We start from the raw sequence: 13,612 nt of genomic DNA, 5'->3' as shown, positions 1-13,612 counted from the left end.
TAAAAAAACAGCACAAACGGTGAAACCCCCCTCATTGGTCTGTGACGCTGAAAGCAGCGTTTGTGCTGCTTTCGTTTCCGAGATATAGCGCCTTGCTTTTTCGGGTTATAACGTGACTATCTACAACGAAGGTTGCAGGTACCAACACACTCGATACTTGAACTCCTGATTGTGATTAAAACAAAGGGTGCAGTCTGTCTGGTCGGGTGGGGTGGATGTTTCAAGATATTTCAATATAGCACCTTCTTTTTCTGGCTGTGATGTCATCCTGTGACGTACAAAAACAGCAAGATCACGATCACCAGATCTTTCAACTGATCTTTTAATCAGTTGATCACAGTCTTTGCAATTTCACACCTTTATGGTCGGGGAACAATACAGAGCTTTAATTCAGTACGCTTCCTCGAACAGTGTTACACACCAGATGATGCAATTTTATACTAAACTCTTTACTTCTTTAATATACTCTGTTTTGTGACGGTAGAACTTAATAAGTATTGTAAGAAAACCTTTTGCTTTGAATATATGTTATGTTGGATATGTTGTTAAACGTCGGTCTCTAAATAGTTAAGGTGATCTTTACAACACACAGGCAGCAATAGACAATAGACAATAGACAGTTTAGGTCGGACCCTTAACATTTTAAAGACAACAATATCCATCAACATACGAGCCTTCTTAGATGTGAATAATACTTAGACATGACGCACACCAACAAGTTAACCATCTATGACATAAACCTGTGGTTGTAATGTACATAAAATCACCGTGATTGTAAGTTCTATGGTTTTTATTTTCTAAGGCACGTTTTCCTTTTCTTTACCTATCGTGACACGCTGTTGCCAAACGCGTAACTGTGGGATACCATCGCGACAAGACCTCCGCAGCATGTCATGATAGGGACCCCATGTATATCGCATGTATACGCGGCAGTGTATATCACGACTGGCGCCCCCTGGCACCGCTGTTGCAATAAAGGTCTCATATCAGTACATTATATACCCAGATAGGAAGTGTTGCGATATATGGACTTAATGTCGTGACATGGGGTCAGCATATCCTGTCAGGGTATTTCCTATTGCAACATATGGACTCATTGTCGTGATATGGGGAGTGGGGCATTTTGGCGGGGTATGCCATATCGCGATATACGGGCCTCATGTCGCGACATAGGGGCGGTGGCATTTTGGCGGGGTGCGTCATATCGCGATATACGGGCCTCATGTCGCGACACAGGGGCGGCGGCATTTTGGCGGGGTGCGTCATATCGCGATATATGGGCCTCATGTCGCGACATAGGGGCGGTGGCATTTTGGCGGGGTGCGTCATATCGCGATATACGGGCTTCATGTCGCGACATAGGGGTGGCGGCATTTTGGCGTGGTGCGTCATATCGCGATATACGGGCTTCATGTCGCGACATGGGGCGGGGCATTTTTGCCCGGGTGCGTCATATCGCGATATGCGGGCTTTATGTCGCGACAATGGCGCCATGACAGTGATGTGCCAGTCGCAATAGGTATCGCGATGTGATCATGATGCGCGCACACCTATCGTGACATGCTATCGGAGTCGTGAACGCGCTGTGGATGCCATGACATTTGTCTGCTATTCTGTTTTAACCTCAGTGCGGCTTCTCTTAGATTGATCAGTAATTGGAAACCAATGGATGTGTTACTGTTACTGTGTATCCAGCATGCTCATACAGCACACACGGTTCACACGGAACTCCGCTGTGGCGCTTTACCCAATCAGAGTGTCGATTCTCACTCTTCACCCAATCGCGGCCCGAGCTGTTCGGGGGTTTAGCCAATCACGGCTCTGAGAGCTGTTCAAGCCAGCAGCGGCAGGTGGATCGGCTTGTTCACTGTCAATGAGAAACTATTTTTAAAATGCTTTACTTATTTGCAGAATAACTACATCGGCTTATTTTTTTATTTTAACGTCTTAATTGATTCACAATGTCCCGTACTCTTCGAAATTAATACATTTTTATTTGCAATATAACTGTCTCCGCTGCTTTCTGTAATGAATACATGGTTATTTGAACAATTTTAATCGAGTATTTAAGGAAGGGGAAACACCTTCTGCTTTGTACTTCAAAAATGAATAGAAATGTAAAGTCTATACATTACAGTCTGATCATGATATTATGCTCGTGCTTTCAATTTTGTTTTTTTTTTAGTGCTAAATTATATCGATCTGGAAATGAAGACCTAAAAATGTGAATATGGGCTCTCGTGTTGTACCAGCGGTAATTTGGAAACGGGTGCCTCTTCACCAATGAAAGGAGTTCACAAGCAAAACATTTTCGAGAACATGGTTAAAAATTAAAAGAAAACACCTAACCCAATTAACTAACATAGTAACTCCTCCCTAATTTTTTAGTTCGGGCAAAAAAACAAATTGTAATGCATCGAAGCATTATGTCTAAAGAGGAGTCAGAGTATTTTTCTTCATAATTGTCTAGTACAAGTCATGACACGTAGCACATTTATGCTGATGTGAATCAAATAATAATTGTCTAAGAAAAATGATGCCAAGAGTCATTCTACAAGGTCTTGAGTTGAATTATGTAAGGCTAGGTTCATCATTTCAGTTATGCCTGGAATTAAATAAGAAGGACAGCAATGTCTACTTCAAATACCAGTGCTTGTATACACTCATTCTGTACACTTAACGCACTGAATGAGAAAAGCTTGTGAACTAAAAGTTATTCCGGCACATTCTTACACTTCTCAACAGGAAGTTAAAGGAATCAGCCTTCCACTAGGCCCCGTTCCAGATGAAAAGATAAAGATTAGAGCACGTGACAGAGTGGCAGTAACTTCCACAGAGAGCGACAAATGAGAGCGATTGAGGAAATAGCTGTGCTGTATCTTGGGTGTTGTTTTCTATCAACTGTCTCTTCCTGTGACAGAGGAAATCAAACCCTTTATCAGAAGCATGTCATCACATCAGGTTTGAACAATACACATTACTGGAGCCTGTGGGGTAGAAAAGGAATAAAGACATCCTGTTAAAAGTGAAAGAATTTCAAATGCTGCTGTCTGCTTTCAAGTGCTACAGACTCAAGGACTGTACATTCTTGTGAAATGCATTAAAACTAATTACTGGTCATGCAAAATTAATATGGCTTAACACAATAAGCACAATATCTTCCTGTCCCTTCAGTGTATATCAGAGTCTACTAAAGGGGAAGAAAGCCCATACACAGAAATGATCTCATTATTATTTATTTGGCATTTTTTAGGATTTTAATGTTTCAATTGTATGATTGGAAAAACAAACTACACATTCTGTTTGTTAAAGGCGCACAATAACAATTATCTGTGGACAAACCCCTAAAACAATCAACAGAGGTATGGCACAGGCAAAGAAAACAAAATATTGGCAACGCTTACCATAATAAATCTGAATCAGAACAGACAGTAGAGTCATTATGTGCCACTCTGACTAGCAGACTATATAGAGTTTAAGTAACATAAAAATCACATTTCTCATTGATAGTACAATTAAACACAGTTTAAAGTGTGTATGTTTCTTGTCACATGTCCTAGTAGCACAAAAGCTGTTTCAAAGAGTTGTTACTGTAAGAGTTTCTACCGTATGTAATGTACTACAGTTTCTAAAGCTTGCACAGGTTCACATATATTTAGTTTGTACATCTGTTTGTGTGGCAGATTAAACTGAAAGTAAAATGAAGTCATATGGGCAGATAACATCCAGATCTGCACTACAGCTAATGGGGATTTAATTAATTTTCACAAACCTTGCATGACATTTTCATTTTTAAGCACAGCAAAGAAATTTGTAATAGCACACATAATGAATATCAGATTTAATAAACACATTCGTGGTATATATTTTTTATAAAAAAGTGTTTTTTCCTACGTCACACAGTACAGCATTTCTTAATATTATAAGAAAAAATGGAAAGTACTATATATTGTAATTTGTATAGTGAAATGTTTTACCATCCTGCTAAGGTAATGACACAGCATCTGTCATGTGTAAACTTTAGGCACAATGAGATTCAATCTCATTCAGAACAATCTCAGATCCTACTATAAAAATAATCACTCAGTTTACTGTAAACTGTTCCACATTCCCAGGAAAGGAAAACAACAGTATATATATATATGTGTGTAATGCTACACATATAAGATAAAACAGATTTTGAAGCACTGAAGTGCATCTAAACCAAGTTAAATTTTGATTTATATTATTTTTCATTCACAACAAATGGTGCAAATTACATACTCTATCCACTGCAACATGTATCAAGATTTAAATACAGATTTAGTTGTGTACATCACACAGTGTAAGTACATTAAACACTGACCCAGGAGAATATAAAAAGCGTTTCCATATTTGCATTTATGCAATTCTATTATTTGCAGTTGTGTAAACACTGAACTTATTCTTACTGTTAGCACAAGCTCAGAAGGGAATGTTGTCACATTAACACTAATGCCTGATTTCAGCTCGCCAGGCAAGACTGGAAATATTTACAAACCTGACAAAGCCTGATATTTGTTTGTCCTGTTTCTTACCCAATCCCTTCATTCAAGTTCAATTATTCTTGTACAGTTAACTTACTAGTGCAACTTTTTTAAAAATCCTTCTTAAATGAAGGACCTAGACTTCTTAAAACAAAACAAATCAACGTAGCTGTAGTTTGGAAAGCAAATTCACCAAAACGGAACTGGTATTAACAGGACTTCCATTTAAACAGGATGACGTTTTTTTTGACAAGACTGACTCCAGTGCAATTTTGTTTCCATTTTCTGCTTAACAATTAAAAAAAATTAAAAGGTGCAAATCTAGTCTGTGAATATTTTAACTATTTAAAAGTTTTTACATCAAACATATTTCATAAAACAAAAGCTATTTTGAATTTTGAAAAATTAACTGGAACAAGGCTTGGAAAACCACTCTGGTAATGCACACAAAATAAGAGTGTAAATAAGTTCTCAGTTCTAAGCGTTCTTTACAATCCTTTGATTGCTTAATGTATTGCTTCATCTTTAACTGAGAGGAGCTTTTGTCTTGATATTTTGTTCATAACTGTTGTAATTATAAGATCTGTAGGTATTTTAAGACACATGATAAGACTCTCACACACCAGGTGACTCATGTTTAGACAAAACCTTTGGTCCTCTATACAGTCCAAGAGAAAAGGCACACGCCTCCATCATTCGATTAGATCCAAGTATCAGAGTTACATTCAAAAACAGAGGAAGATCCATAGACATTTCCTTTAACCTTTTTAGTGAATACACAGCTCCTGAAACCAAGAAATGTTTAGAGACCAGATCTGTCTCCTTTCACCACAGTACTGTTTTTAATCTCTCATGCACATAAAATGCAAAAAACACACAAAATGGAACTGAAAAGTCCGAATGAGATACAGCCCATTTAAAGTGTAATGAATCTTCGCAATATGGGATTTCAGTGACTTTACCAGAGTAACTGGATAATACAATGCCTGATCAGTTCATGTGTCAATTAAAAACACTGCATTCAAATCAAATTTGAAAAAGAAAATCACAAAGCACTAACATGGGCTGGTAAAATGGTGCTTAATTGTAAGATTTCCAAACAGTTCTGGCATAGGAAGTTTTGTTAAAAGAAGTGTGCATAACAGGGACAGAGAGTGTTCATTTTTCTCTGCTTCACCTGAAGGATTTTGCCTGGAAACAGTTCATCTACAAACTTTCAAGTGAAACCGGAATACAGCAGAACAATGATAGCTTTTAAATTAGTCTCCATGGAGAGATCTCTCTTCCTCGATGACTGTCCACGTCTTTCGTAAGCACTGTGAAGTTTCTAATGCGATGAAGGATCTCTGAGCGGAGAAAGGGTCATGCTTGCTGGGACACGTACAGTGCAGAGCTGGGCCGAGGGCGTGGTGCTCCGCATGAGCCCGAGCGGTGCGGTCTGTCACGCCTGTGCTCACCCTGCTACTGCCCATTGATGCGGAGCTCTGTCCCCGTTTCAGCTCTGCTCCCATTCTGCTGGGTCGGCGATTGGCTGTCGGGTAACAGAACCTCCACAGAGAAGCTGATCTTCTTGGAATGGAACAGGCTGTAGGTGTTGTCGAACCGCAGCACATCTAAACAAGAGACACGCCAGGCAGTCAGAATCCACTGTTCTGCATCTGTTTTTGTTCTGGTTGATCACATTCATAAATAAAGGAAAACTACTTGAGCATAATTATCTGGCAAGTGCAGCTCAATCCCAGTGGAGTAGAAAGAGACAATAAATAAGTGAGAACCTACTAATGCAGTCCTGTCCTAAATGCTTATATTTTGACAGGGAGACCCTCACGAAGGAAAGTGCCATATCGCAGTATGGCAAGCTCTCAAATTCATCTCCTTCTGGGTACATGCAGGATGCGTGGTTATAAATGATTTTTCAGGCCCCATGTACTGCTGATTTAGATAGATGATGCATGGGAATGTGTAGAGAAAATTTCCACAATGTATAATGTCAGTTGTACTCGCTGTCTCAGATACTCACATGTCCCACAGGGACCCTTACATTCCATAAGTCACTCTGGCAACCTTTGACCCCTCTGTGTCCCATTAATGCCTCCCATTCCATCACAATGCATTCCTCGGACTCATTGACCCTACGACTATACCCGTATGACTCCTTTCCAGCCTCTCCTTTGTTACCCCATGACCCCCCAAACTCACAAATCCATTTTGCCCTCTCTTCATACTTACAAACACCAGGGTCTGAACAGGTGAGGGTGCCATCTTCAGGCACAAGGTGCGCATTGTACCGCTGGCTGGGCAGTACCTCCAGCATGTCTCCCGCCTTCTGCCTCTCGCCCACCTTCGTCTTGATGAAGACCCCAAAACCGATGTCGGCCCCTTCGCTGGAAAACTGCCACCTTCCCGGGGAAAAAGAGGGGGGTGGATGAGTGAAACACGGATAATTTCAACAGTTCAACAATTGAACAACAATTTCATCTGACCTTTGAAGAGCTGAAAGCAAATTTTCAGTTTTAAGTTTCAGGCATGTGTGTAATCGATTAAGCTGCGATTAAGAACTGGGCAAAACCCAGAACACACAGTGCTCCTCTGTTCCAGCAGGATCGGAGAGGGAAACCACTGCCCTAACTGGTGGGACCTTGACTGGTCTGTCTTATTTCATCTGGATATTTTCCAGTCTTCGAGAAGCATGGCCAATGCAGGCTCTGGAACAAATTCGTCATTTGCCGTTTACAAAAAGAGTCTTTCTACTGACTACTGTATCTGCACCACTTTTTTCTAAACAAGGATTATACTTCTGACACCGTGAGCCTAAGAACACAAGATATTTGCAGAGATACAAAACAACTTTATTGGTTTGATATGTATCATTGCACTTAAATAGCATAGTGAGGAAGTGGTAAATTCTTAAATGTGATCGTTTGGTTACTGTAAGCAAAGTAATTCCTATACTTAAAATGTACGAATAATTTTATCCTCCCGTTTTTGATCACTATATGTGCTGATTTCTCAGTAATTCTTATAAGCAGACTGCAGTGTACTAAAAAACTCTTGAGCATAAGTACTGTAACAAGTATTGTGTTTCAGGCAGTATAATTAGATAAGTAAGATTAATTCAGGCTCTTGCTTATGAACTGGGGGATCTTTGTTTCTGGCGTTTTTCAGTTTTGGGCACTGTTATGTAATATTTGTGCTTTTTCAGGTACACTTTGGACTTGGGTCAAAGTTTGAGTTAACATGGCATTTAGGCTGGGGTTGGGATAAGGGTGGATCTAGGCCCAGGGTTAGAATCTCAGCATTTATTTGTGAAACAAAGATAAATGGAATCCAGCCAACAGTATTTCTCATTTCTCATGTGTTCATGGTACTTAAAGATCTCAGTTTACTAATGAGCGCGAAGAACCACGACCCACAGGCCACTCACCGCAGCACGCAGCCTGGGAAAAGAATTTCGCACTCCATCTGGTGCGAGGAGCCGCGGCTGACGGAGATGGTCTGGTCGTACTGCTGCTTCACCGAGTCCCGGACATAGTAAGACCTGGGCACGTCCCCACCGTACTTGATCTGAAACACACACACGCACAGTAAAGGCCCTGGGCACAGCGTTGCGGAGCTAGGAAAGGAAAGAAGGAACGGAAAACAAGGAATAATCAAGCACGACTTACATTCGACAACGGGCTGTGGGGGTCTGGTTTCCACCTGGCAGGTCTTTCCAGCTTTAGCTAGTGGTCATTTTAGAGTGACCGATCATGTGGAAGCTTGCAATATAAACCAAATGTTTTGAGCACTGATGAAAAAGATTCCTGTTCCATTTAACAAATGTAATAAAACCTCTATTAAGTCTTATTATAGCCTTTAAAACACCCTGTTCTTTTTTTCCAGTTCTAATTTATCAAGGAACAAAAAAAAAAAACGTTTTAATTTCGAATCGTATGGAGCTCCGTGTCACACAGGGGTCAAATACTATAATGGACAGAAAGAAAATCACATTCAGCTTGGCCCACAGGCAGATCTACTTACAGTACTTTCCATTCCTCCAAGGCTGCAGAGCCAGGTGAGATGTGCATGTTCTGTATTTTACTAGAGTCTTACCTTACCTCTGCCACTATAAGAAGAGCTAAGAGAGGAGTGAAGAAGAATTGAATGGATGGATCTTAACCCTCAAAGCAAACCATGTATTGCTGGATTTGTTGAGATACTGGTACTTCTGTGTCCTTCCCATTATGTCCCTGGGAGGCACTGCAAGTAGATTGAGCTCCAGGGTCTCCTAGTTGAGATTCAATCCTTTTTCAGGCACCCATGTGGCAATGTGACTTCTGAAAGTCTGTGTTGCACATTTTGAACTAGTCAGACACTAGGCATTTTTCTATAATAGAGAATATATGTAATACTTATGGACAATCTAAAACTGTCTGTTCTTTTCATTATAAATTCATTGCTTGCATTTATATAATGCTTTTTACCCCCTGAAGGATCCCAAAGGTCTTCACATATAGGAGGAAACCCATTGTATTCACTGACATATCGCACCCGCTTGGGCGACTCACAGCTGCCATTCTGCACCAGCAGCCTCTGCTACAAGTGAGAAACTCCATCACCAGCCCAATTAAGGGGAAATTTAGACAGGTCTGACTGTAAAAGCCCAGAGTGGAATATGAGCCAGGCCAGTAGAGCAACATCCCAATTGCTAAGAACAGTGCCCCAAGATCTTGATAACCAAGAAATCAGAACCTTATCAGTCTTATCTGAAAAGTACTTGAGCATCAGTTTCTGCTTCTTTAGACAATATGCAAACTATTCTAGAATGGTTTTGTGCATCTGGAACAGAGCAGTGACACACCGTCATGAAGAAAAAGAAATGTATAGATGCTAAATTTTCAACTTTTCCCATATATCGTTAGTTGCCTCTTTTTGAATGTAACAAATTGAAAAATTGTATCTGGTACTGAAACAATGTGACAGATTGATAAGTAACAGAAAAATAACAAACTATATAGAATTTTGTAGTCACGTATATGGTTCATCAATTCATTATAATAGATTTAGAAACAGTGAAACGTGTTTTCTCTATGGCCCACACACTCTGCTCGTCACTTAAAGGTTAAATGAGTCTGGCGCAGGCTGTGTGATATCACCTTTCTGCCATGGCAACCCGAACACCCGCTGAGCTTTGAAGCAATTTGACTCTCCGACTGCCTTTATTCAGAAAAGAAATTCAGCTCTTTCCTCACAATCCGTGTATTTAAAAATCTTATCACATAAACGGTTTCAACTCCGCTAGTGTGGCTTAAAAAATTGGGTTGGCAAACAGCGTTTCCAGACTCTCTCTTAAAACACAGCTGACTCTGTTTCCCTTGTTGGATCCTAAAAATATTATTACCCCATTTGTTTTGACTTCTGTGCCAATGAGCACTCATCCACCCATCCATCAATGAACAGCATACCTCGTGAATCACCACCCTGTGTTTGAGATCTGAATCAGCTGGGCTGGTCAATGTGTGAACAGGAATTAAGAGACCAGAGCTGCTCTGTACACACAGTGTCACGCCAGATCCCATCTAGGAGTTATTCAAGAAAACTGACAAGTTCATTGACAACAGCGGAGGATTTTTTTATGTCTGGTAGTGGATCTCGACAGGAGGATGCAATAACAATGGGGCCACAGACAGGATATTTGACTTTGGAAACTGGGAGTGTGGAAGAAATGAGCTTTTTGTGTGTGGAATACAGACTTGCACAAGGAATTTGGTGAACATAAGGGAGTGCTTGTGCTTTGCTATGGAGAAACCTAGATCAGGTAGACCAGTCAGGAAAGAAAGAGGGTACTTCCCCCTTATACTAGTGAAAATGTTAAGGCTGGTAAGCAGTGACAGCTGTCTAAGAAACTTCTTTCAGCCTTACAGTATGTATGTGAGAGAGGATGGGGGAGACTATCTCATAAAGCCTTAAAATACTGTCAAGATCTGAAGCAAAGTGTCTCACAAATTCCCAGAAAACAAAAATGGTAGCAGTGCGGAATACTGCCTCATGACGTTTATTTTTCATCATTAATATTTAAATTTTAGTGATCTTATCTTAGCTCTTGCAAATTCCACACACTGTGCTGAAAAGCCTTAGGCAATTTAGCACCCCACCAGAATAATAAATCATACTGGGCATGCAGACAGGCACAAGGTACTCTTTCATTTGTCTCCTCAAGGAGAGAAGCTGAAGTGTGCAGACAGCCTAAATTCGTAAGCACACACACCTTTCTGGAACTGTCAGAGTAAAAGCCTTCTGCACAAATTATTTTTTTATACATAATTTACCTAATACTATATTTAAAGTCTAATCTAATACTCAGACACATTGTGACAGAATTTTGAGAACATGGAACATAGAATCAGATAGAAAATAATATGACATATTAAAAGCTTGCGGTTTGTTTTATTATTATTAATACTTAGTTTGCAATACTTTTTAATGAAATTTTAAATTAACACATTAAAAAATTCACAATATTTATAATTAATTTAATTTAAAACTACCTTATGTAATTGTAATATGTTCTTTCCATTAAATACCCCGAATAAGTTACCAGCTTACAGGAAACAATACAATGATGAAAAAAATGAGCAGCTGTGCTACTGCAAACCAAATTCCACCTACTCTTCACCTCGTTGTCTGTATTTACTAGTTTAATTTACTAAAGATGGCTCAAAGGACATGTCGGCACAAAATATAAAAACATAAAATATTAACTACTCATCGAGATCTGGGAAACCTACAGCAGGTGCTGAGACATGAGAGAAGGTCCACACATTGGTGTACTGTATACTGGGATAAACCACCATAAAAGATCAGAATATTTTATGAGCAACTCATCACAAAGCTCTGTGCACTGAAACTCAGGGTAGTTTGTTTTACAAATCCACAAATAAAAACATGAGAAACAACAGATGTATTTTTCAGCTTTCCCTTTTATCCGACTTTCTTGGTACAATTTTTTATACACTGCTGGAAAAGTATTTAAGCATCTCTTGACACATTATATACATGCGTCATGTTTAAAACAATTCTGAAATTATTTGTCAGTATTAAATAATTCAGGGAGCAAAAAGATACAATTGTAACTCACACAACTGAAGTAAGAAGGTCAGGTACCCAAATTCCAAGTTTAAGTTCAACAAAGGAAAAGAAACACAAAGCCTTCTCCATCCCACTTGAGCAGGTGAAATTTCTAGAACAAAGCACTACACCAGCAAGCAAGCTCACAGCAGAACACTAGAATACACTGAGCAACAGGGAGAGAAGAGGAGGTTAAGGATTGTTCTACTGTAGGCTTTGAAGTCCAAATCCTTTTGATCCTTGAAATCTTTATTCTTTTTTTCCAGCGTTTAGATATTACAACTTCCTTATCCCTGTTAATGGAGCCCACTTAATTTCAGGAAATAGTCTAAGCCAGGGTTTCCATTCCTAATACAGATGGCACTTAAGTCCAACAATGTGCACATCACAGAAAAAGAAAAAAAAACTTTCAGAAGCCTTCTCAATCAGGCAGGAGAGCGATTATGTTTTGGAAAGGCTTTGATCACTAAAGGAGTCAGCACATAGCTGCTCACACCTCAAGAAGGCTCCATGGCCGAAATGTTGTGTTTTCTTTCTTCTCTTTAATAAACCTATTACTTGTTCCTTTGCAGCACATAGCTTGTTTTGTTTGTTAGTCACACTTCTAAAGTGTTAAATAATAGTAAAAAATATGCTTTTATATCTGGGATCAAAGATGTTTTGCTACTGCTTACAGACCCTGTAATCACATAAAGTGGGGGTGCGGGGATGAGGAAGAGTAGGCATCATCGACCCGCCCACCCTTGGGCCACTCCCCTTTCATACACCACACCCACCTCTGAGCCCCTCCCCTTTTAACATGTCACAGGCTGTGCAGCCCTGTGCAGAAGGTGCTATCCCAGCTGGCAGAGAGGTGCATCTTTCATCCACATCACTGTGAACTTTCAAGCTACCAGCAAACTGCAGAGGGCCCCAAGAAACTCCTCCCTTGGCAGCACCTAGGCCATCAGATACCAGCACTTTGACAACTCCTTGACACAGCTGGCCCGTGACATGCTCCAAGCTTGAACCTGCCACGCCTGGATGGTGGAGCTTGGCCTGAACTCAGGGGCACACTTTTAACAGTGGATCCTACTCAGGCATACAACTCTTGGAGAAACCTTCTTAATACGAGTCAACCACAAGCAAATGAAAATCACCAAACATTAAAGACATTATTAAACATCTATTTTTTATAATAGCCATTCCTAAAGTAAAGTAAAGTAAAGTAAAGTACAGAAAGCTGGAGGAAGCCCAAAAGATGAGTGGATCAAGGTCTAGCAGGCGTGTATTCTACAGGCGGAAGGCAAAACACATTCTAAGAGGTGAAAAGTACAAGAGCGTGGAAACTTAATTTCAGCCCGTCAGGGTCCCGAAGGAAAGGTCCAGAAAGGTTCCCTTTGTCTCAGTGGATGACCAAGAACACTCCTCCTCTGCACAGCACACTTTTACCTATGTATCTACGGGGCAGAAATATCACGTTTTTGTCACTTGCAACAGGCCCAGGGGTAGTCACAGTCCGACAGGCAAACAAAGCTTTGTACTCAACGGTGTCATTTGTCTCTTTCTGCTTGAAACTTTTAGAAAATAAAAACCTAACCGATTATAAGGCTGCAGGCACTATTACACATCCTATTACAGATCTAGATTGCAACTGACGTGGAGACCTATGAAAGAAAGTCATTTTAAGAGCAGCACTTTGTAATAAAGAATTGTCAGCCTATGTTTAAGGCAAAACAGCAGTGTTTCTTTGTTAGAGAAAGGTATGATTAAAAATTATCTGAAATTTCCTAACTTCTTCTAGATGCAAGCAACTTTATTCCATGTATCTCTTTGACTATTACACATCTTTTTGTAAAACAAAATGTGTAAAATGTAACTTGCACAACAAAACAATCTCTATTTTTATGGTGAAGTACACAGCTTTGCGAGTGTCGAGCTCTATGTTCATCTAACTAAAAAAAAAAGAATTTTAACATTTTTATGTATAGTATATATCCTTTTTAGTTGCGTTTGGCCTC

The 13,612-nt window shown here is 39.9% G+C and overlaps 1 protein-coding gene across 1 annotated transcript in view; it reads right to left on the bottom strand.

Annotated features, from left to right (window-relative positions):
* Positions 1 to 3,220: 3,220 nt before the first annotated feature.
* LOC148819196 (SEC14-like protein 2) overlaps positions 3,221 to 13,612 on the bottom strand; it is a 31,497-nt gene continuing 21,105 nt past the window's right edge. Inside the window, exons 10-12 of the mRNA XM_088935314.1 lie at positions 7,930 to 8,069; positions 6,735 to 6,904; positions 3,221 to 6,118 (exon numbers count right to left, since the gene is read on the bottom strand). Of these exons, the coding sequence (XP_088791440.1) occupies positions 5,967 to 6,118; positions 6,735 to 6,904; positions 7,930 to 8,069 (462 nt within the window). The 3' untranslated portion in view covers positions 3,221 to 5,966. The remainder of the gene's footprint in view (positions 6,119 to 6,734; positions 6,905 to 7,929; positions 8,070 to 13,612) is intronic.

The sequence above is a fragment of the Atractosteus spatula genome, chromosome 17 (assembly GCF_055471065.1).
Source record: "Atractosteus spatula isolate fAtrSpa1 chromosome 17, fAtrSpa1.hap1, whole genome shotgun sequence".
NCBI lineage: Eukaryota > Metazoa > Chordata > Actinopteri > Semionotiformes > Lepisosteidae > Atractosteus > Atractosteus spatula.
The sequence above is the reverse complement of the archived record's forward strand: the minus strand, read 5'-3'. Positions and strand labels throughout refer to the sequence as shown.